Raw genomic sequence first — 22,336 nt, forward strand, 5'->3', positions numbered from 1 at the left:
TGATACACGCATGACAAATTCTAGCGAGTAAATAAACTTACGAGCCACAACCACCACAGCTATCACAATGGTAAAAAGGCAATCGAATGGCACTATGCGAAAAACGTGGTTTTAGTAATCAAAGACCACAACCCTCCCAACAACCCAGAACTTCGCCCCATCGAACGGTATGGGGCCTTGATCAGATGACTTAAAAAAAACTAATAAATCCATGGAAAACGTGCAGCAGTTTAAATCAAACTGGCATTCGGCGGCGAATAAGATCGATGAGACCACTGTGCAACATATTATGGAAGTTGGCACGGCAGTTCGGATTTGGCAATCCAAAATAATAAACGAACATTTTATACTTTAAATAGATGAATTAAGCTATCAAAAGAAAATATGGAAGTTTTTATACTATGAATTTTGACTGAAAGACACGATTTTTTTGTCGACCAATTTTTGCACGTTCCAGTCTTTATAGAAAACATGTGCAGAAATATCGAAAAACTTCAATAAAGCATACATGTATCATTCAGTTGTTCTGAAGAGAACAAACACATTTTTAAAAATCATGTAGAGATTACAAAAAAAAAATGTTTTGAAATTCCTCTAGGATTTTTCTTCGATTCATCATTTTAAAAGAAATTACAATAGAAATTTGAAGAGTTAAAGGTTTAAAGGCAGCGATCACTCAAAATTTGATTATTTCATTTTCTAGAATTCCTCCACAAATTCTTCCATGACTTTACATGCAGTATTCATTAGATCAGATCTAGTAATGCTCTCTGGGTTTCTGATAAGTTTTTTTTTTCAAAAGTTTCTTTGAAAATAAATTAGGAATTGTAGAATTGAATAAACCTTGTCTGCTTTAGATATTCTTTCAAAAAATTATCAATTATTTCTATAACTAAATAAAAATTGAATGGTGTTTGTATATCACGAATTGGTTTTAGAACCATCAACAGATTTACACAATTCTGACTATTACTTTCGTCATGAGTTGCCACGTGTTCACACGTGCTGAACATCAAAAATCACTTGAAAAGTAATAAAAATCTGCAGTGAATTTAAGATATCCACTTACTTTGTACAAAATTTTTGAAGCATTTACCTAATAGCCTACTGTGTGATAATACAGTAATGACCCGATTTTGTCTACCCCCGATTTTATCTACCCCCGATTTTAACACCCTTTTTGATCAGATTTTGTCTACCCCCGATTTTAGAATCCTTTGTTCCCGATTTTGTCAGCCTAAAATTTATATTTATTTTAATTAGACTAAACACGTCTACACTGACAATATTGGGTGCATAAAGTCAATTATGATCTTGTCCACGTCTATACAATCATCTAAAGATCGATTTTTTTATATTTGAACTTCTTTATCATTATCCAAAAAACTTATCAATGTTACCTTGGATTACAGTATATAGAAAATGGTAGTAAATAAACAACGTTTATGTTAACAAAACCATAAAATTAAGTCCTTTAGTTAAAATAAAACTTGAAACTAGTCGACAAATTTTATCCCGATTTTAGCTTTTTCCCAATATTGTGAACCCTAAATGCAGCATGGGGCATAAAAATGGGGACATTACTGTACAATATTTGCCTGGAAAACAAGTATATTCATTACTCTTTTTTTATATTAAATTTAGGGGAGGGATTATTAGAGTATGTTTAAAACTACAAGTTGAACTTTAACACTTCACTTTTGCAAAAAATAAAATACTAAAATCACTAGTAAGTCGAGCAAATACCTTTAAACTCTAATATGTGTTGCTTATCTTGACAGATAGGAATATTTCGTCTGCGACTAACAGACTTCTTCAGTGTCGACTATCAACTAAGACGATGACTCGATACTGAAGAAGTCTTCGGCAGCCTTTTTTCACACCACAAATGCTTATTTGCACAAGTTTTCCCACTTTCTCGTGCACTACACTTGTGAACTATAATTCCATACACTTTTCAGAGACGTACAATTTAAAATTGTATTATTTAGTAGCTTCATTGTAAACCGATTGTTTGATTTCGTATTTAATTTGATCAATACAGTCATACAATCCGGATATTGGTACCATCCGGATTTTGATTCACCACGGTAATGCTAGGAAATTATACGATAAAATTTCCTCCTGACTTCCTTGTAGCATGATTCAAAAAAAACGAGAATCATATAGAAAATTTATAAACAAAATCTTATCGGAATCACTAAAATGCATTCAGAATTGTTGAAAAAAATCTAGCGAAATATTCATAGGAGTTTCTGAATGAATGAATTGTCTTTATTAACGAGACTTAGTAGCTATAGGAGTTTCTGCATATTGAACCATTTACCATGAATCTTAAGCTTGGCCTAAGAAAGTTTACAACAAGTCACGATTTATTCTGTAAAATAATAAAAAAAATCAGTTCCACTATAGATATATTAAGAAATCAACCGTATTCTTGTCATTTTTATAATTCTTCGGGTATCGGAGTGAAAAGCAAATTGTGCAAATTTCATTATTATTTTAAAATGTTACAATATTTTGTAATTGTTTGCATATTCGTATCGAAACGAGTTTGTAAATTGTTCAGTCCATTTTCTCAATGCTTCCTTTTCGCATGGCAGTCTAAGAATTTTTAGTTCAGTCTGGTAAGCTCCGCACCTCGGAAAATTTTATTTCACAATTCTTAAAAGAGCCCGAAAAAACAAGCAAGAAAAATTAACATGGGAATTATGGAACAACATAAGCGACCATCAACGGTTTAAATGTTCGCATCGAAGTACCTCATGAGTGTGGACGTAAGCAAAACAAACATGACATACTCGCGAGAAAGCTTGGTGTGAGTAAGTTTGCACCCGCCAACTCGGAAGAACATACCAAAAGAGACTGCAAAAAGTTCGCGAACATTTACTCGTGAGAAACTGAAAAAGGTGTAGTTTGTTAGGTTTTGACAAACATATTAATTGTAGAGTATTTAAGTAACTATAATAACTATATGTTATTCGAAAGTGTTGTGAAGTTTATAGTTTTATAATACATGTGAAAATACCCAGTGAACACAAACTCGTATACGGTAGCGCATAAGAGTGCAGAAGTGGAGGCGGTATACGAACATGCGCCATGAAACTGCATGCAAAATACACGTATATCGCCTCCAGCTTTGTCCTCTTATATCCTATCGTTTACGATCGTGTGGTTTCTGGGTAAATACTTTCGTGAAATCAAGAATATCAAGATTCGTCTCAAGCTTTCTCTGCCAGCTGCAGCTTATTATGAAGACAAGCTAAGACTCTCGATGAGAATGTTCCTTTTATATTAATTTTACTACGCAATAATCAAATTAATATCAGGTATCAGAAGGCCGGCTCCAAAGGCACGTTCCCCACCAGTTGGGAGATTTGTGCCATCGCCATATTTGAGCCTATTTCATCATCTACCCGATGGGAGAGGAAGGGGAAGAGAAAGATGGGAGGAAATAGGAGTGGGGTTCCTTGAAGAGGGAAGATCGCATAAGCGAAATGAGAGCATGTAGCTCCATACCACAATGGGTTCGAACAGCGCCCTAAAAAGGGCACTGCAAAACGCATGAGCGCAAAGAGAGCCTATAGCTCATTACCACAGCGGGTTAAGAATAACAGAATGTCCTAAAGATTCAGGCTTCAGAATTCAGTTTCACTTAATAAGTGTTTACCAAGTAATTGGAACCGCATTTGCGAAAAAATTGGACAGTTACATATCAGGTGATACGAAGTTCCATAATCGGAGTCACAACTATCACACACAAATGAGTCAGCACGCTGAATATTTGCCATGTGATAGTTGAGTCGGCAGTGGCCTGTCAACGCTCTGACCAAGAGACTGCAATTCTGCTTTAGCAGATTTGTTAAATACTTCGCCACCCTTGGAGATGGCTCAGTAATGTACAATTTTGTTTGACGACATGACTCCAAACTATTCCAATATTGCTTGTGCTGAGTTGCCGCCCAAGAGTTTATCTGGAGTTTCACCCAGCACTTCGAAATTGGAATAGCCGGCTCAGGGCCAATGAAGTCATGCGATGCTCCATCGCGAGCTAGCTCATCAGCCAATTCATTTCCAGCGATGGAAGAATGGCCAGGTACCCATACAAGGTTAACAGAGTTTACTGAATTCAGTTCCTCAATTTGAGTTCGACATTCGATAACAAGCTTCGACCTTGAGTTGGCCGAAGCGAGAGCTTTTATAGCAGCCTGACTATCTGAACAGAAGTATACGACTTTACCCATTACGCGCTGTTGAAGTGCTGATTGCACTCCACACATAAGAGCAAATATTTCCGCCTGAAAAACGGTGCAGTTTCTATCAAGTGAGTAAAACTGATTCAGCCTTAGCTCACGAGAATATACTCCTGCACCAGCTCTACCTTCAAGAAGGGAGCCATCAGTGTAACATACTATATCGTTTGATATACTTCTTTCCAAATAGCCAGACGTCCACTCTTCCCGTGAAGGGAATTGTTTGGTAAATGTCCTGTAAGGAAAGTGACAAGCAATTGTGAGATCACTTGGAGCAAGGACAATTTTGTCTCAATTCACCAAAAGTGGAAACAACGAAGTGTGTGTAGATCTACGATTCACTGGATTTTTCTCCAGTAGATCCAGTACCCATAAACGGTAAGAGCAAGAAAGTGCTTCTTGTTTAAGATATATGTGTAGTGGCGCAACGTCGAAAATGGCCTCAAGCGCTGCTGTGGGAGTTGTAAAGAACGCACCAGACATCGCCATCAAGCACATCCTTTGGAGATGGCCCAATTTTGATTGGATTGTTCTCACTTCGCCCTTTTGCCACCACACAAGACTTCCATATGCCAATATTGATCGAACAACTGTTGTGTAAATCCATTTGATATATTTGGGTTTGAGGCCCCAAGTTTTACCAAATGTTCGCCGGCATTGACCAAAGGCCATGCAAGCTTTTTTGACTCTGAAATCAATGTGAGGTGTCCATGAAAGTTTGGAATCTAGAATGACTCCGACATACTTTACTTGATCAGTCACATTAATCTCAGTGCCAAAAAGACGTAAAGGTCGAATTCCATCGCGGTTTCGTCTTTCCGTAAAAAGAACAATAGATGTTTTATTCGGGTTAACCGAAAGACCATAATGGCGACACCAACTCTCGACTACCTGAAGAGCACTTTGCATCAGGTCGAATAGGGTGCTTATGCACATACCAACTATCAGAGCTAGATAGTCGTCGGCAAATCCATTAGTTGGAAAACCGCAATTATTGAGTTGCCTCAATAGCGTATCTGCTACGAGATTCCACAAAAGTGGTGACAAGACTCCCCCTTGGGGGCATCCGCAAACACTCAATTTTCGAATCGCTGCTTGACGCAATGTCGAGAAGAGATGTCGGTTTTTGAGCATTTGATAAATCCAATTGGTAATCATTGTAGGTAGCCCATGGTTTCGTGCGGCTTCCAATATGGTATCGAAAGACACGTTATCAAAGGCACCCTCAATATCCAAGAAAACACCCAAGCAGGATTGCTTCTGGGCGAATGCGTTCTCGATATCGTATACAACTTTGTGTAAAAGAGTCACAGTGGACTTTCCAGATTGGTAAGCATGTTGATTCACATGAAGAGGCATGTTTGGCATCACGGATGTGATGATCGATAATGCGTTCCAGACATTTCAAAAGAAAAGAGGTCAGACTGATTGGTCTAAAACTCTTCGCTTCTTCATACGACGAACGTCCTCCTTTCGGGATAAATTTTACAGTAATATCACGCCAGGATCTGGGAATGTACCCGGTAGCAAAACTGCTTACAAGTAGCTTTTTCAAAACATGTTTGATAAACTCAAATCCCTTTTGGAGAAGAACAGGATAAATCCCATCCGCTCCTGGAGATTTGAAAGGAGCAAAACTATTAAGTGCCCATTGAATCGATTCAGTAGTTACGATACTGAGAGCCGAGGCCAGAGACACGTAACTACATGAAAAGACATTTAGATAGATGCTATGTCCACACATCCGGGGAAGTGTGTATTGAATAAACATTCTAAAACTTCTTCATCGGAAGAAGTAAAGTTCACTTGGAAATCCTTAGATTTTGCAAGGATTTTGTTCAGCCGACTGACTTCACTCAAACTGGAAACATTTGTGCAAAGGTTTTTTCCAGCCGGATCGTTCAGCAGAACGAAGAGCCTTCTTGTAAGCCTTGCGAGCCGACTTGAACGAATCTGATCCAGCTGAACGGCGTCTGTTCCAACTCCTTCTACATTGTTTCCTGAGTCTAGTCAGATCGGAATTCCACCATGGGGTCCCTCTTGTAGTCTTTACAGACCGCAGAGGACATGCTTCTTCAAAAGCTTCCATAATCCTACAACGGCATCATCCAGATCACTTGGATTTTCAATGGACGGAGAATATCCATGAAATTTAGTCGCAACCAATTCAATATAGAGTTCCCAGTTTGTTGACCGGGGATTCCTAAAACGCAAAGTCTGCGCAGTTACATTTGAATGTTCAAAGAAGATGTAGCGATGATCAGATAATGATTCCTCATCTGATACATGCCAATTCGTCAACTCGTGACTGATTCTATTCGAGCAGAGCGTTATGTCTAACACTTCTTCTCTATTAGAAACCATGAAGGTTGGGCGATTGCCTATGTTAAGTAATCCTAGGTCTGTACTACTTAAGTATTCCATCAGACTGGAGCCTCTCAAATTGATATCTGAGCTGCCCCAGATAATGTGATGAGCATTGGCATCACTGCCCACAATCAGCGGAAGGCCTTTTGTTACGCAGTGTACGACAACTCGTTTGAAGTCATCCGTTGGGGATGGTTCATCATGTGGTAAATATACCGAACAATAGACATATTTCCTGTTGAGGTCACCAACAGAAACATCGATTGTGACAGCATATACATCTCTGGTAGTTAACTCAGAAATAAGTGTAGCAACGATTGCTTTATTAACGAGCACGCATGCGGGGGGCATGGCCCGCAAGTTTGCCATTTCAAGTTTGCTGAAAGTAGCAAAAACTGGGTCCACAAGGTTACCTAGATAGAAGTTCCCTCTACGAAAGTAGGGTTCTTGAACTAGCGCCACTTGGGCTGCACCATTTTGCATGAGTCTGCAAAGATTGATCGTTGCTGTTCTTTTATGCTGAAGATTGATCTGAGCTATCCTAACCGTAGTCACTACCCAAACTAGGCAGGATTAAGCTTTTTGAAATCTCAGCAAGAAAAAGACCAGCAACGAAAAAACCAGATCGGTATCTATTTAAAGTCGCCAAAGGCGAGAAAGCACAGATTGCACTGTGTTAAACGCATAATGCGAATCCATATAGGTGGTAATTTAAATTAAATGTCAACATATTCATAATCCCACCCTTATTAAGCCCTATGATTATGGAGAGCTTATTAAGCTTATTATGAAGACAAGCTAAGACTCTCGATGAGAATGTTCCTTTTATATTTATTTTACTACGCAATAATCAAATTAATATGCTGAAATTCTGAAATTCAGCGTCGGAGCGTCGAGAAATAGCACAAGCTGGCAGCTGGCAAACGGACGGACGACAATGCAGCACACAGTTGTGGCTTCTTCACTTCGACGATGAGCAAGCGGATAGCACCGCACCGTTCGTCGGAGCGTCGAAGAAAATAGCAACAGTTTCGCATCCGGCTGTCAGTCCGCAAGGAGAGTTAACCTCTTTGTGGCCGCCAAATATATTGGAAAGGGATGGTACACAAATTATGTCACGCTAAATTTCAACTTTTTCGACCAAAATTTTGTATGGATTGTCACGCTTGGCTCGACCACCTCCCCCCCTTGGGGCGTGACGTAATTTGTGCATGACCCCAAAGGTACTCCGGTCACGACACAAGGGATCATCAAATTTTATGAATTTTCTGCTAAAACTTAAAGGCCATCGTATTAATCCAAATTTCAAGACGATTTCCTTTAAACATTTTCAGGAATTATTTCAGGTACTTATTCCATAAATTTGTTTGGTCGCACCATAAATTTCTCAACAGATTTCAGCATTTTTCCACCTAGATTTCTCCGAAGATTCTGCAAGACTCTTCCAGAGATTCCTCCAGGGTAACGTCTAGAAATCAGAAACTAAACAGAGGCTTAATAGTCGAAGAAATCTGCCAAATATTGCTTTGAAACTCAACTCTTTCAGATTCTATCATAAAAAATGCTCTAGAAATTTCTCCACTGAGTTTTTTTTTAGAAATTTATCTAATTCTTACAACTATCTAGGAACGCCTGCATGAGTCTAGGGAATTTTGTAGGTTTTCATCAATCAATTCCAACAGAAATTTTTCCAGAGTTAGTCCTAGCTTCATTTGTTTTTTTTTTTTTTTTCATAAAACCATCATTGTAATCTAGGTAATCTAAATGAATTCTCTGGGGATCCTTCAATGAATTTTGCTAGAAATTCTCAAAGGAGGCAACCAAATATTTCACAAGATTTTTTTTTTTTTTTTTAAGAAGTTTCCCATCAGATTTTTTTAAAGGATTCAGTTTAGACACTCCTTAGAGATTTTTTCCAGCAAAACATTCGGAAGAAAACAAGTTTTTCTATTTTTCAAAAGCTTACCTAATGATTGTAAGATAACATTTTTTTTTTTTGAACATTCTTCTTATGGCGAAAATGCAACGAAGCCAAACAACCGATTGTGCTACAACCAAAATAGAGCGATTGATCACTGTGTTTGACCAATCGTTCATTTTTTCAGCCTTAACGACTGTCTGGTTCTAAAGATTTGTGCTCTGTAAAATTCTAGGTTTGGCTTAGATGTATCTTCACCTTAAATTATCTCACAATTCTTGCGGAGCTTCATCAAGACTTTTTTTTCAAAGATTTTTCCGGGATGTATTTTTTGAGATTCTGCCAAGAATTTTTCATCATGATTAAGGTAAAAATTACCTTAAAATTTTAAACAAATGAATACCAAATGTATTACTATACCATTTAATACCACCAGAGTTTGTATCCTTGGCAGATACGCGTATTTCGACCTCAACTGTAAGGCCGTCTTCAGTGTCGTGTACTAGAGTCGACTTCTCGACTTTAAGAATTTTCTCAGCACTAATAATTTTCCAAGAATGATTTGAGAAATTAATTCAGAAATACATCCAGATATTTCTCTAGCAATTCTTGCGTGCATACACTGAGGATATGTTAAACGAATTCTTGCGTGGATTTTTTACCTTTTCTCTAAGAAAATGTTCATAGTAACCGTCTCAAAATGTGTAGTGAAATTTATTAATGGATTTGTTTAGACATTTTTCTAGTGATTACACCAGGAAAACAAACATGATTATTATTATTACATTTGCCTTCCAAAAATTTATTTAAGTTTTATCTAGGATATCGAACAAAAACTGGAATGCTTCCAGAGTTTTTTTTTTTCAAAGGTTCTTTCATGAAGTCTGAGGGTAATCATCAAATTCTAACTTGATTGCCTCTGGAGATCCTTCAAGGAATTTCAGTAGAAATTATCAATGGAATTAAGTAAGAAATTATCTAGGTATTCTATGAATGCTGTCAAGAATTCTCGCTTAGAAGTTGAAAAGCATCAGTGTTTTTTCTGAGATTTATCCAAAAATAATTAAGGAGTTTCCTCGGGATTTTCGCCAGAATGACTTTAACGATTTATGCAGGATTTTTCCAAAACAAAATTTATGAAAAAAAAAAAAAGCCGTCTATAGTATTCCCGATTAATGTGTGCTGCATTTTTCTATTCATCTCCCTGAATATTTTTCAAGAAACCTATGGGTTTTGTAAGTAAAAAAATAAAAAATAATTCCATATTTTTTTTTAGAAAATTAATTAAGAATTTCTTAAATAATTCATTAAAAAAAACCCAAAAAATTATAACTTGTTTAGAAATCAGCTTCAAAAAAACATCCAGTTATTTTCATTGATTTTCTGCCAATTATTTTATGATCATCCTGTAGGAAATTACTACTAGAATTTATTGCACTAATCTGCCCAGCTATTTTCCGAGAGACTTGTCCAGGATTTTACTAAAATAATAGTGTTAGAGATTTTTAGACATGTTCAATTTATTTATTAACCTATAGAAAATATTTGTTTTTCTGGCTCTTGCCATGTTCATTCAGATGTTTAAATTTTAAAAAATGTACTGTGACCATTTTCTTTTAATGAATTCCTTTGAATATTTACATTTTTTGGCAATTTACCCGCTACAAAATACAGTAAAAGCAATCAAAAAATTGTGTCTGAATTTTCAAAACAACTCTTTCTAAAAACAGCATTTTGCAACATGATCTTATCTATGAAGAAATTCTGTTAGACCCTTCTTGGAGATTTTTCCAGCAATACACACGAGAAAAAAAAATTTTTTTTTTTTCAAAAAACTCGCTGAATTGTATTCTAATATTTTCTGAAAACTCTTCTAAAACTAGCTAATTCTTGCAGAGTTTGATCAAGACATTTTTTTTGAAAATTCCTCCAGGATGTCTTTAAGAACTCCTTCAAGAATTCTACAATTATAGCAGTTCACTACAAACTTTATCATATCATTTTCGCGATAATTTCACTCACTGGTTACCACTGGACTAAGGTCCCGTGTTGAATAATAATAAAATCAAATTTTCTTGGTGTAATAAAAAAAAAATAAAAATATATCATATGAATTCAGCGTCTGAAAACCCTCTAAGCTGAAACATCTTTTGATATGAGACAAGACGGCGAAATGCCCTCTGGTATTTCCTGCCTTGGGTGAGATACGCTCTCCATCGTTCTCTTCTACGAAGTAATGGAACGGACGAGGCACATGGTTCATAATAAAACAATGCCGCAGTAACCGTGCGCGATGGCTCAATGATCGTCGGCTTTAAACTAGGCCTAGAAGCTATCAATGAATCCGTTTCATTATAATCGTTTGACAGCCTTATCAATATCATACTTCACACCCATTTCAAGAACTTCTTTAGCTTTAACCCCACATTTTCCACGACAAAACCCATCCACCGACGCACCGTTTCGACACCCACTTACTCCTTTCGATAAATCAGCTTCCGAGGCGATAATGAAATTTCTTCTCATTTCATCCCCGCGCAGAGGTACTTTCACCCCATCGACCGCCGGCCCCTCCCACGGAGTACTTCCAGTTCAACATCGGTGGGTACGATCCGGCCAATCTGCTCAAGCCCAACGCGGACACCGAGGACCTGCAGGGCTACATCGGGTGCATCCGGGGCCTTAAGGTGGGCGATAATTTGATTTCCCTCAAAGAGATGGCCCAACAGAACAATGCTCACGGTAAGGTTTTGATTCAGGCAAATAAGGCGGGAAGGGAGTTTGAATTGCAAAAAGTTTTTGCGACTATGGGAAAATGAAAATGCTCCATAGAAAAACAAAACTGCTCTATGGTAAATAAAGCTATTTAGCATAAATTAGTTTATTTTTGTATTTTTCATAAATAAACTAAGTTGCTCATAAATAATATCAGTGGCACCGAAAAAAACACAAATTTCCTAATTAAAAGTGAAAAATTGTACCATTAATAATTTCAACATATATTTTACGTCCCCGGCCTTGACATGGCATTCTCAAATAGCTGCCGTTTCGTTAATTTTCATTCGATTTTTTGAAATCACCCCCAACTAAAGTCAGTTGTAAAGTAACAGATATTTGGCATAAACGGACAATACTGGATTTAGAACAATGCCGGAGATACTCCAGGTTGAAACGGGGGTGTCAAATTTGATAAATGTGATTATTTTTTTATTTATTGCAGTTACAATACCGAAATTTTTATGTAAAACGTAGGATAATTATCGATCGTCATCCTTTAAGCATAATTTGATTTCCGTTTCATGTCCTAAACATACTACATATTCGGTCAGAAAATTCGTTGATGGACCAGTACCACTAAACATATTTATGGAACATTCTCATTTATTTTTGGAAAATGTAACAAATTATAACAGTGAACAACTGCTTTTATTATCAAGCAGTTTCTAATTATTTATTGAGCATTTCATTTTTTGTGTGCATGAAATAGGCCGTCTGTTTGAATATTCCTCATCATTTATTGGCTTTTTGCAGTCAAGGACGGAGTGCAGGATGATTGCCAGATGAAGTGCGATGCCGAGCCGTGCAAAAATGGCGGAATTTGTACGGAGAATTTTGCCAAACAGGAAAGCTCCTGCAATTGCGAGCACACAAGCTTCCTGGGTGAATTCTGCTCGGAGGAAAAGGGCGCCAGTTTCAGTGGAGAGGCAACCGTGCTGAGAAAGTTTGTTCTGACGGAAAAAGTCGAACAGGTGCGACTGCAGTTGGCATTTTCCAGTAACGATATGAGGCGGGCGAATCGAGTGATGTTGCTGCTGCAGACGAAGAACGACCGAAGCTATTATCTGATGGTGGCCATCAATGCGGAAAATAATCTGGTCATTCAGGAAGACCGCGAAGGTGCAACATATGAGGCGATAATTGGACACAACTTTATGGATGATTCGAGACATTCGATCTTCTACAATAGACATGGTGAGGAGAGCTCGCTATTGGTAGATCGCAAGACGTATCCGATGAAGTTGATTGAGAGCAAAGCGTTGATTCCGGTCGCGGAGCCAGGGGAGAACCACGTGCAGCTCGGTGGAGTCAACACAACGGATATTCGGTTTGCAGTCTACAAGGGATACGATGGATGTTTGTCGAGTAAGTATACAACAATTCTTTTAGGTCTAGGGGCTTCTGTGTAGTGGTTTCGGAAAAGTCCTCGTTTATGTAAAGAGAAAAAATGATGATTTATCACATACAAGAACGTAAAACTTGGAAGATGATGGTCGTATCAGACACCAAACAAATGTGTTGGTACACTAATTACCAAGTAATCGAAATCGAAGTTGCGCAAAAGCTGTACAGTAAAATATTTATTAGTTTTTAGTGGAGATTGCTCAGTAATTTATGATTTTGTTTCACAACGTGAATCCAAACTATTCCAGTATGTTTTGTGCATGGCTGTTTGATTCTTTGATCTTTGTTTGATCTAAAGCTTCACCCAGCACTTTGAAATTGCAATATCGGACTAAAACCCATTGAAGTCGATGCTCCATTATCATTACAAGCTAGCATATCTGCCAATCAGTTTTCCTACAAGGTTGACAGAGTTGACTGAATTCAATTCCCCAGTTTCACGTAGGAACAAGGGGTCCAGGAGAGCCAGCCACCCCCGCTCAGAATCATCCAGGCCTCGTCCAGAATTTTGAGTGAAAATAAATATAAAAATTGATAAATGTACCCTGATATCCTGGAGATTTGATTCTCAAAATTCGTAATTTCTTAATGATGTAAACAAAGCTGTTTTATATGTTTTAGAATAAAGTAGCATATTCACTAGGGTGGTTCAAAAAAGTGTGTCCTCCAAAAGTTTGAGCTCATTTGGATGAAAACTGAAACTGTACAAGCCCTCCAAAGTTTGTTTGGGAATTACTATGAAAAAACGGAAACTATTCATTTAATCGGTCATAGTGTTTGCCCATCTACGCTTGAGGGTTAAAGCAGTGCTGATACCGTTGGATACATTCGTCAGTTACAACTTTTCCGTAAACCTTTTTCAAATCGGTGGCCTCAGTAATTAGTTATTGATTTTTGTGTGAGTTGCAAATCCTTGGCTGTGGGGATTTTTTTTTATTTCCGTACGGGTTTGGGCCGAAAGGTCTCAGATTTTCATGAAACTTTTTCCACAGGCAGGGTTCATCAATATATGAATAAAAAAAATTAGAAAAATTCAGGGTCGCCGATTTTCCCGGAAAACTCAGTTGGAATTTTTTTGTTTTCCCCTGATACTACTTACTTTGAAAAATCATAACTCAAGAACGAAGCATCATAGAAACAAAGTTTTTTTTTATGAAAATGAAAGCAAATTTTCTCAGGAATAAAAAAATAACTGGAAAAAGTTTTCCACAAAATTTTCCACCGTTGAGAAAATTCGTAAAGAAAAGCCGGAAAAACTGCTCCAACTCGTGGAAAATTTTCAAAAAAATATTTTTGAGAAGGTAATTTCATAAGCTTTAATCGCTGAAATTTTTGAAATTGTATTTTTTTTTTCGTTTTTTGAGTTATGGCCAATTTTGTAAAAAATGTGTAAATGTGCCATTATTAGCCTTTTCTTTGAAAAATCATAGCTCAAGAAAGAAGCATCGTAGAAACAAAGTTTGTTAATGAAAATGAACGCAAATTTTCTAAGGAATAGAAAAAAATGTTAACTGGAAAAAGTTTTCCACAAAATTTTCCACCGTTAAGAAAATTCGTGAAGAAAAGCCGGGAAAACTATGTTCCAACTCGTGTAAGATTTTCAAAGAAATATTTTTGAGAACAGAATTTTATAAATTTCAATCACTGAAATTTTTGAGATGTACTACTTTTTAATTCCTGCGTTTGGTCATAGTTTTGTGAAAAATGCCCATGTTTTTTTTCAAGTTTTCTACAAAATTGTTAATCATCTTAAAACGCATGTTTTTGATGAACATCGCACCTCACTATCTCTTAAAAGAGAAGAATTATCAGTCGGATTCATTTTAATAAGGCTTATTTGTTTGATAGTAAAAACCCATGCAAAGACGCTTATAGACAAAAGTTTTTATCAACTGCCAAAAGGGGAGATACGGTACTTTCATAATTTGTAAGAGTTGTCTGCGCCATTTTGCGCCGAAGCCAGTTATAGAGGGTAAAACTACCCCTTGAAAAAAGAGTAATTCATGAATAACTTTGTTACTTCAAAAGATAGGGTGATGATATGTTCAGCAAAAACACGGGTTTTTCCATGACAAACAACTTTATAGAATACACGAAAAATGTTAAAAATCTTGGAAAAAAGTTATGATAAAAAGTATGACTTTTAGGGGCCATTCACATACAACGGCATACATCTCAAAAAGTATAAGAGATAGAAAAATCGTATCTTCGACAAAGTTGTTTCAAATTGCCAATTCTACAACTTTGCCGAAGACACCATATGTCTATCTAAATGTTTTGAAAAAATAGTTTTCTATCTCACTGCTAGGTGAATAGGGCGATACTCAAAACTGAAAAGGCAATACCGTTTTGATTCAAATTCCGGACAGCTTCTAATTCCGGACACTCTACGTCAGGGCTGTCCAACGTACGGCCCGCGGGCCGCATCCGGCCCGCGACCTCATTTTGTGCGGGCCGCGGAGGGTTCCATGATTTTTCTCATATTTGGCCCGTTGACTATTGTAACCACCGAGAGTAAAGCATACCAAGACTAATTGTTTTAGTTTTCAATTCAGTTTTAAACTTATATTTTAGCTTGGTAGTTATTTAACTTGTGTTTTTTTTAGTCTTCTTGAATACTTTATTTTATGACCGATTCAAATTCCTGATCTTGTTTTGCAGCTAGATTTTAAGCAGCTTCGATTGCAATTTTAATAACGATTAAAATAGTTCTACGCGTGAATCTGAGTTGAGAAATAAAAAGTTACAAATATAAGATCAAGATAAGATATCACTGGGATTACGACAACAATGTTTCTACCATGACTTCTTTCAACACTCAATAAATGAAGCCTGAACAAAACTAATTGCCATTGCTGGCTCAATTTTCAAACTTATTTTCACTGAATTATGGACTAATACTCTCACAGAATCCTGGAAATTAGTTTCCCTAACACGTGGCTGTGATTGACATAGTACCCTTGGCAGGATTATAAAAAACGAGACAAGCATATAACAAAATCTTGAGTTGGTTCTTTGAGAATTCTGGGGACGACCTTCATCGATAAAATGGGCAGGATTCGCACAAAATCTTCAACAAAATTCCATGAGCTTCTTGTCAGGATTTTTTTCAACGTAATTTTCTAAAATCCTGGACCCCGTTACAATATTACACTTTGTAGGATTTTGAGAAGGTTTTTTTTGAAATACTGGTTAGCATTCTCAAGAATTTCAGGGAAGAATTACGAAATGATTATTGTGTGAGATTCTGAAGGAATCCTAGGCACAATTCTAATTCTGGACATTCTGACCATGATTTTTATTAAAGCTTTTTCAGGATTTAAACATATCCCGGATCATTCTAATAATACTAGGTCGGATTCTGACAGAATGTGGAGTATGATTTTTATAAAATCTTGGGCATTATTCTAACAGGTTCCAAAATTTCTGGGGTAAATTCATCAAAATAATCTGGACAAGATTATCACATAATTTATAAAGGAACTCTTACAATATCCACCAGGATGCTTTGCAGCTATTATCTGTTTTTAGATTTCTTCAAATAAAATATGCTTCATTCACTAATTTTTGTTAGATTTCATAAACTTCATTTACTGGCTTTTGTCAAATTTCATGCCAATATTTGTTATTAAAAATGTGGCCCGCCACACAAAATTGAGTCTGCTATTTGACCCGCGGGTCAAAAAGGTTGGGCAGGCTTGCTCTACGTTGTATGGGAAAGGTTTCAATTGAAATGTTTCAAAATTACCTGTTTGAAAGTTCTCAACTTTCAGGCGCGTTTTAATATGAATTTCAAATAGCATTCCATGAGAATTTATAATGCGCAACTTGTTTTGACATTGCTTTTACGATTGCGGGAGATTAATTATAATTTAACTATTCAAGTTTTTCTTTTCGTGAGTTGTCCGGAATTTGAAACTAGGTGTCCGTAAAATTAGGCAAAAGTGAGGTTGCGTCCGGAATAATAATCATGGAAAGATCATTAATTTATATTTATTTTAGGTAATTCAAGCTTTGGAAAAAAAACGGTAGATGGCTCTTTTTCAGTGGTAGTAAAAACGAAACACTGAAGCAAAGAAAGCACTTCGGGAGATGAACTAAACACAAAAAGTTATGTACCGTTTTGATTCATATTACGGACACTTAAGGACTCAGTGAAGTATAACCCAGCATAGAGCATACAAAATAAATCATTATGTATGATACCTTAGCGTTATCGAGCGTAGGAAGCCCTTATCTTTCGAATGGTGGGTAAAGAATACGCTTCGGCAACTTGAATCATTTTAAATAAATCAAAATGTGTGGCCTTTGCATGATTCTTATTCCGGACGCTTCCTCACTTTTGCCTCATATTCCGGACACTTTGAATCGAATTCCGGACAGCTCATGATAATCATTAATGGAACATTCAAATCACCAATTGAAATCGTCAAACCACTAAATAGACATTCAAGGTAGTTGGGCATTATAAATTTTCGAAGATATTTATGGAAATAGCTTACTAAAAAGAGCCTCGAAATTGAGAACTTTTGAACGGCAAAAATTGAAACATTTCGCGTGAAATGTTTCCCATACAAAGTAGAGTGTCCGGTATTCACTCTACACTTGATTTCTTATCACTACTTTTTTGATCCAGTTTCCTAATTGCAAGTAATTTACGTTTTTCATTATTTTCCATACGTTTTGACAGTTCTCCGACTACCATTCTTCCATGCGCTTGGGTTGAAAGTTTGAGAAATTTGAGAATCCAGCGTAGCGCGATCAGTGGGAGGAATACAAACAACAGTGTCGTCGCTCGGTGGCCAGTGATAGAAGCTGAATGTTCGAAAGGTTGTTGCCTGTACTTTTTGCCGTTGGCGCCAACTGTTAGCGTTTAAGAACGAAATAAACAGTCGTTACCCTATTGATCACAAAACTTTTTGCATCAAAAGATGCGCTTTAATACACCAAGAAACTTCTCCGAACAAACTATATCGCTAAAATCAACGGTTTGGGCGCTATTCAAAAAGCGCATGAAATCGAGAAAATAAAACACCGTGCATTGGTGAGGGGCACCCCTCTGGTACCCTCATTTTCCTTTCTTTTTTCACCAAGATGAGCCAGCCTCGGGCTGCAAATCTCGTTAAGAAAGATAATAATAATTTAACGAGGTAAAAAATACAAGGTGTTAAACTTCAAGTCAATTTTTCTAAAAATATGAAAAATGTCACTTGGTCCATTCTGACTTAACGCCGACCATTTGGTCACTTTTTTATTAATTTTGGTCACAAAAGTTATCATTATTTTGCTGCCTGACTGCTACCAGCCCTACGACTAGGATAATCATATGCACTAGAATCCCAAACATAAGTTATGTTCGAACAGAATATAGGAACACAGATTGAGTTTTTGAATAGAATTTAATCAACAAAAATACGTAACTAAATGTTCACTGAACAGTGTTCGAGATTAAAGTCATAAATCTTTCTTTTTTCTATTTCCACACATAAAAAACGCCAGACATTTTCATTCAGGTGAACAATGACACCATGAAGCCATTGGAAGAGTACATGCTGTTTACGAAAAGCGAAGTGGCGTCCATCCAGGTCATCAATCCACAAGGCGTTCGGTCCGCCCAGTGCAAGCAGTTCGATATTGTGCCGAAGCTACCCCTCAGCGAACCCGCCCTCAACATGTCCTCGGTAGGTCTCCATCAATTAATCAAGGATTTACCAATATCCTGGTTCATTTATTACCTTCCATTTTGCCAGGGTTCGGATAAAAATTGGGTCGTGGAAGCTCCGTCCCGGATACCGTACGAAGCCATCCACCAGGACCCATCGGACGAGGAGGACAAAACTCAGGTGGTGTTCATCACCCTGACCGCAGTCTTCGTGGTGATTGTCGTGTGCTGCCTGATTGAAGTGTACCGCTCGGATCGGGAGTACAAGAAACGGCAGGAGCGAAAAACGGACGAGGACATCATTCTGTCGAAGGAACAGGCGGCCGCCAAGATGCATTATGAGGCGGCCACCGGTCCCAATGCCGGCAAGGGGTACAATTATAAGGCGGTAAGTTTAATTTGGATGAACCTCTCGATGCTGCTGTTAGCTTTGAATGAGGATACTATGATGGAGCCGCATAGTACTTTTTCTATTTTCTTTAGTAATGCGAGTATGTGACATATCATAATCCATGCAATTTTTAGATCCCACTGGACGAGAAGAAGGAAAATGGTGCCGCCAAACCATTAGTCGGCATTCTGAAGAACGGAAGTGTCACTCCTCCCATCAATGGAGATGCAAACGGTCAAAAAACTCCAGACGAAAAAGACATGCAGTTGCTGACCGGTATCCGAGGTAAGCTCAATACATTTATTTCAGGCTCTCCCTATATACCGGCAAATACACTTCAACTCACAGACAGCCAACTGATGGATCACGAGCCGCTGTGGGAATCGTTGGCTGCCGAGGAGGCGGAAGCACTCATCAAAGAGATTCCCAACGGTACCGAAGATAGCCGTCCGAACTCCCGACACGGAAGCTCGCCTCAGCTGGCCAACGGAAGTAACGGAGTGAACGCCCACCATCCGTCCGACCGGGACACGGACAGCGATAACGAATTGACCGACACCTCGGTAAGCATGACCCTGCAATCCATTGCACCGTTTAGCTCGATCAGTGAAGTAACACTAAACAAGCTGGATCTTGGCGACTTGCAACTAAAATCCGAGGAGTTCGATGTATAGTTCTATCACACTGTGTTTCAATGGTTTTAAGTTTTTATGTTTTATTTTAACTTCAGCTCTATCCTTCTGTTCACTCTAATCTACTCAATTTCTTCTTTCTAACTTACCTTTCCTTTGATCACAACACTTTGCATCCAAAAAAAAAACTAGTCACATCTCTACACGTTCTGTTCGCTTCCATTTCTGCATTTTACGTCTTGTACGATTTCTATTGTTCATCCAAACAAATTTCCCAGCTATTTCATGAGAATGGTCGAACATTTTAGCAAATAATTTAGCGAAAGCACAATCAAACGCGTATAGCCTGTAAGATATTTATTTGTATATAAAACAAGTAAGCTGCAGCAGTATTACCACATGTTCTAGTCTTGATTGTCCAAATGTAAGCATGAATATAGCTGAAATAAAACGAGAAATGGCTTCGGTGATGATTATTCAGACAGCATGGCCCTATTCGTGACACGAAATCCCCTTATTGGCAAAGTGAGTCGTTCGGTATGCGTACGTTAGTCGATTTACATGTTTGGAAGACAACAAAATTATAAAGAAGAATAAGTAATTTTAAAAAGATTCATAGACTTCAATCATTAATTTTAGATAAGAAACTTTAACCCTCTAATACCCAAATTTTTTAAACCAAAAAATATATAATTCATAAAACTAAACGATTTATTAATTATACTCAAAAATGTGTAACCCGTCTAAAGGCGGGGTTAGGGAGCTGATAGAAAGCTGATAAAAATGAAAAGCGTGTTTCGCTTTCAATTAGTTAAGATGCTTTTTCTTTGTAATAAAACTCGTAAAAACAGTTCTTTTGCGACTGTAGGCACAAATGAATGCTGCATTTGCGACATTTCACTTGGGTTTCAGACTTGCAGCCTTGATTTTTGCAGGTTCTTTTTTCGTACCGAGGTACAATTTCTGGGAAGTGGTCTGTAACATCATACCTCGTTTCAAGTGGTGGGAGATACCCTCGCTTCGAAATCGATGCTTTCTTCGTAGCGATGATCCGTGGTCGACCGGGTGGTCTAGGGGCCTCAGGAGCTTTGTATGTGCACATTGCCTTTGCAACCTCAGCTCGAAAATTAGGTAGCTGGAACAGTTCGGATGATGGATCTGTTTTGTGTACACGTTTGAACAAAACATACGCGTTCACCATACCCATATCTAGCAAATGATACATCAAACGGTTCGTATATTTTCTGGTTTTGACCCGAATTCGATATTGCCCAATGAGTCCGTCAGCCATGTCGACACCACCCATATGACGGTTATATTCACTAATCATGGATGGGCATGGGATGTCAACACGACATTTAGCAGACCGTACAAATCGGGACACGATTTCTGTAGGGTAGAAGCACCGGTTTTGGCCATACGCCAGTTGTAGCCATAGTGGATTATAAACCGTTTTACAAAGCCAATCAGCATAAAACCTTTTGTGTTTAGTAGATCACATTCATATGATAGAGCTACATTCATTTACTCATCCAAAATGATTCAGAACATGAGAAATACAATTAATTTTCCTTACAATTTTAACTTCCATACACCTAATTTGGCCAGGCCACTCCTAAGTTGGCCACTATCGTTAGAAATCAATGCAATTGGCCAATTTAGGAACCGAAGTTAACTCTCTGGCCGAAACTGGTTCCGTTTGCCTATATTGACCAACGGGATTTTCAAAGCGAAAAAATGGTTCAAGCTCAGTTTCGATATTTACACACATAATATGGATTGAAAGCTTGCTTTTGACATATTGGTAGTATAAATACGACTTCCCATCTAATTTATATTGACATTTTCTCTTATACTGGCCGAAACCGGTGCTTTCACCCTACTGGGATCATCTTCTGACCGCGACTTGGTACCTATAAAAGACGATACCATTCTCACTGCTTTATTATCCTTCCAAACAGTCGCTGATAATGCAACTCCATGGACAGTTCCAACAAATTCCGTTGAGTATCCGCGATCATACTTTTTCAAGGCGGTGTCCGTTGGAAGCTTGTTTTTAGGGATTCGATTGTTGCGTATGGTTCCCAAAGCATATATACCTGTAACAAAAGGTAGTTTCCTTTTTAATTTGGCACTGTTCAAAGTACATACCTCTAGAGCGTAGATAAGTTAACAACGGCAATGATGTGTAAAAGTTATCAAAATACATTATATGATTTCTGAAATCAGGAAGTATTCTTGATAGCCTTACAACGACATTTGCCGCTGCCCCCAAATCAGGAGCTCCCGGAAGTACCACATTGTCGCCAGCTCCACCGTAAACTTCGAAACGGTACGAGAATCCGTATGAATCCGATAAAACAAATAGCTTAAGCCCCCACTTATGGGGTTTGTTCGCTAAATATTGTCGAATAATTGCCTTCATTTTAGTGGCGCACATCTGTTCATCTACGCAGAGATGTTGGGAGAGTGTGATCGTTTTGAATTTTATGCAGTCGATCATGCATCGTTGAAGTTGTGGATGGAATGGCACCATTATCGTTAAAGTGTAAATATCGAATCTCATCACATCTGTTCCGGTTCATTGTATTCCGGATCGGCAGGAATGCATATTCACTCCAATAAGACTTCATGCTCGGGTATCTGAAGACGGACATGTACAACAGAATCCCAAAATATTTCCTTATTTCCATCGCTGTCGTGCAGAAGCGGTTCATGAAGTTCTTCTCCTTCGAATAAAGGTTAGTTTGATCTGCAATGTATTCCAAAATCCCGTCGACGAAGTATGAAAAGCACTTGAATGGTGTGTCCAGGCTTTTGAACTGCTCAAGCTCAGGTTCGTCAAACAGGAGTTCCTGTTCGGGAACAAGAAGATTTCCTTTCCTCCATTTAATATTTTTGAATTCGGCAGACGTAGGATCGATTTTGTCT

General features: G+C 37.8%; 1 protein-coding gene across 13 annotated transcripts in view; it reads left to right on the forward strand.

Moving 5' to 3' along the window:
* The window catches only part of LOC5565097 (contactin-associated protein-like 4), a 310,029-nt gene that overhangs the window by 282,174 nt on the left and 5,519 nt on the right, over window positions 1-22,336 (forward strand). For all 13 annotated transcript variants that reach the window (XM_021840467.1, XM_021840465.1, XM_021840475.1 and 10 more), the window contains 6 exons: window positions 11,080-11,280; window positions 12,070-12,681; window positions 18,220-18,401; window positions 18,471-18,770; window positions 18,908-19,058; window positions 19,122-19,336. In XM_021840467.1, the coding sequence (XP_021696159.1) occupies window positions 11,080-11,280; window positions 12,070-12,681; window positions 18,220-18,401; window positions 18,471-18,770; window positions 18,908-19,058; window positions 19,122-19,336 (1,661 nt within the window). The remainder of the gene's footprint in view (window positions 1-11,079; window positions 11,281-12,069; window positions 12,682-18,219; window positions 18,402-18,470; window positions 18,771-18,907; window positions 19,059-19,121; window positions 19,337-22,336) is intronic.

The sequence above is a fragment of the Aedes aegypti genome, chromosome 2 (genome assembly GCF_002204515.2).
Source record: "Aedes aegypti strain LVP_AGWG chromosome 2, AaegL5.0 Primary Assembly, whole genome shotgun sequence".
In the NCBI taxonomy this organism is placed as follows: Eukaryota; Metazoa; Arthropoda; class Insecta; order Diptera; family Culicidae; genus Aedes; species Aedes aegypti.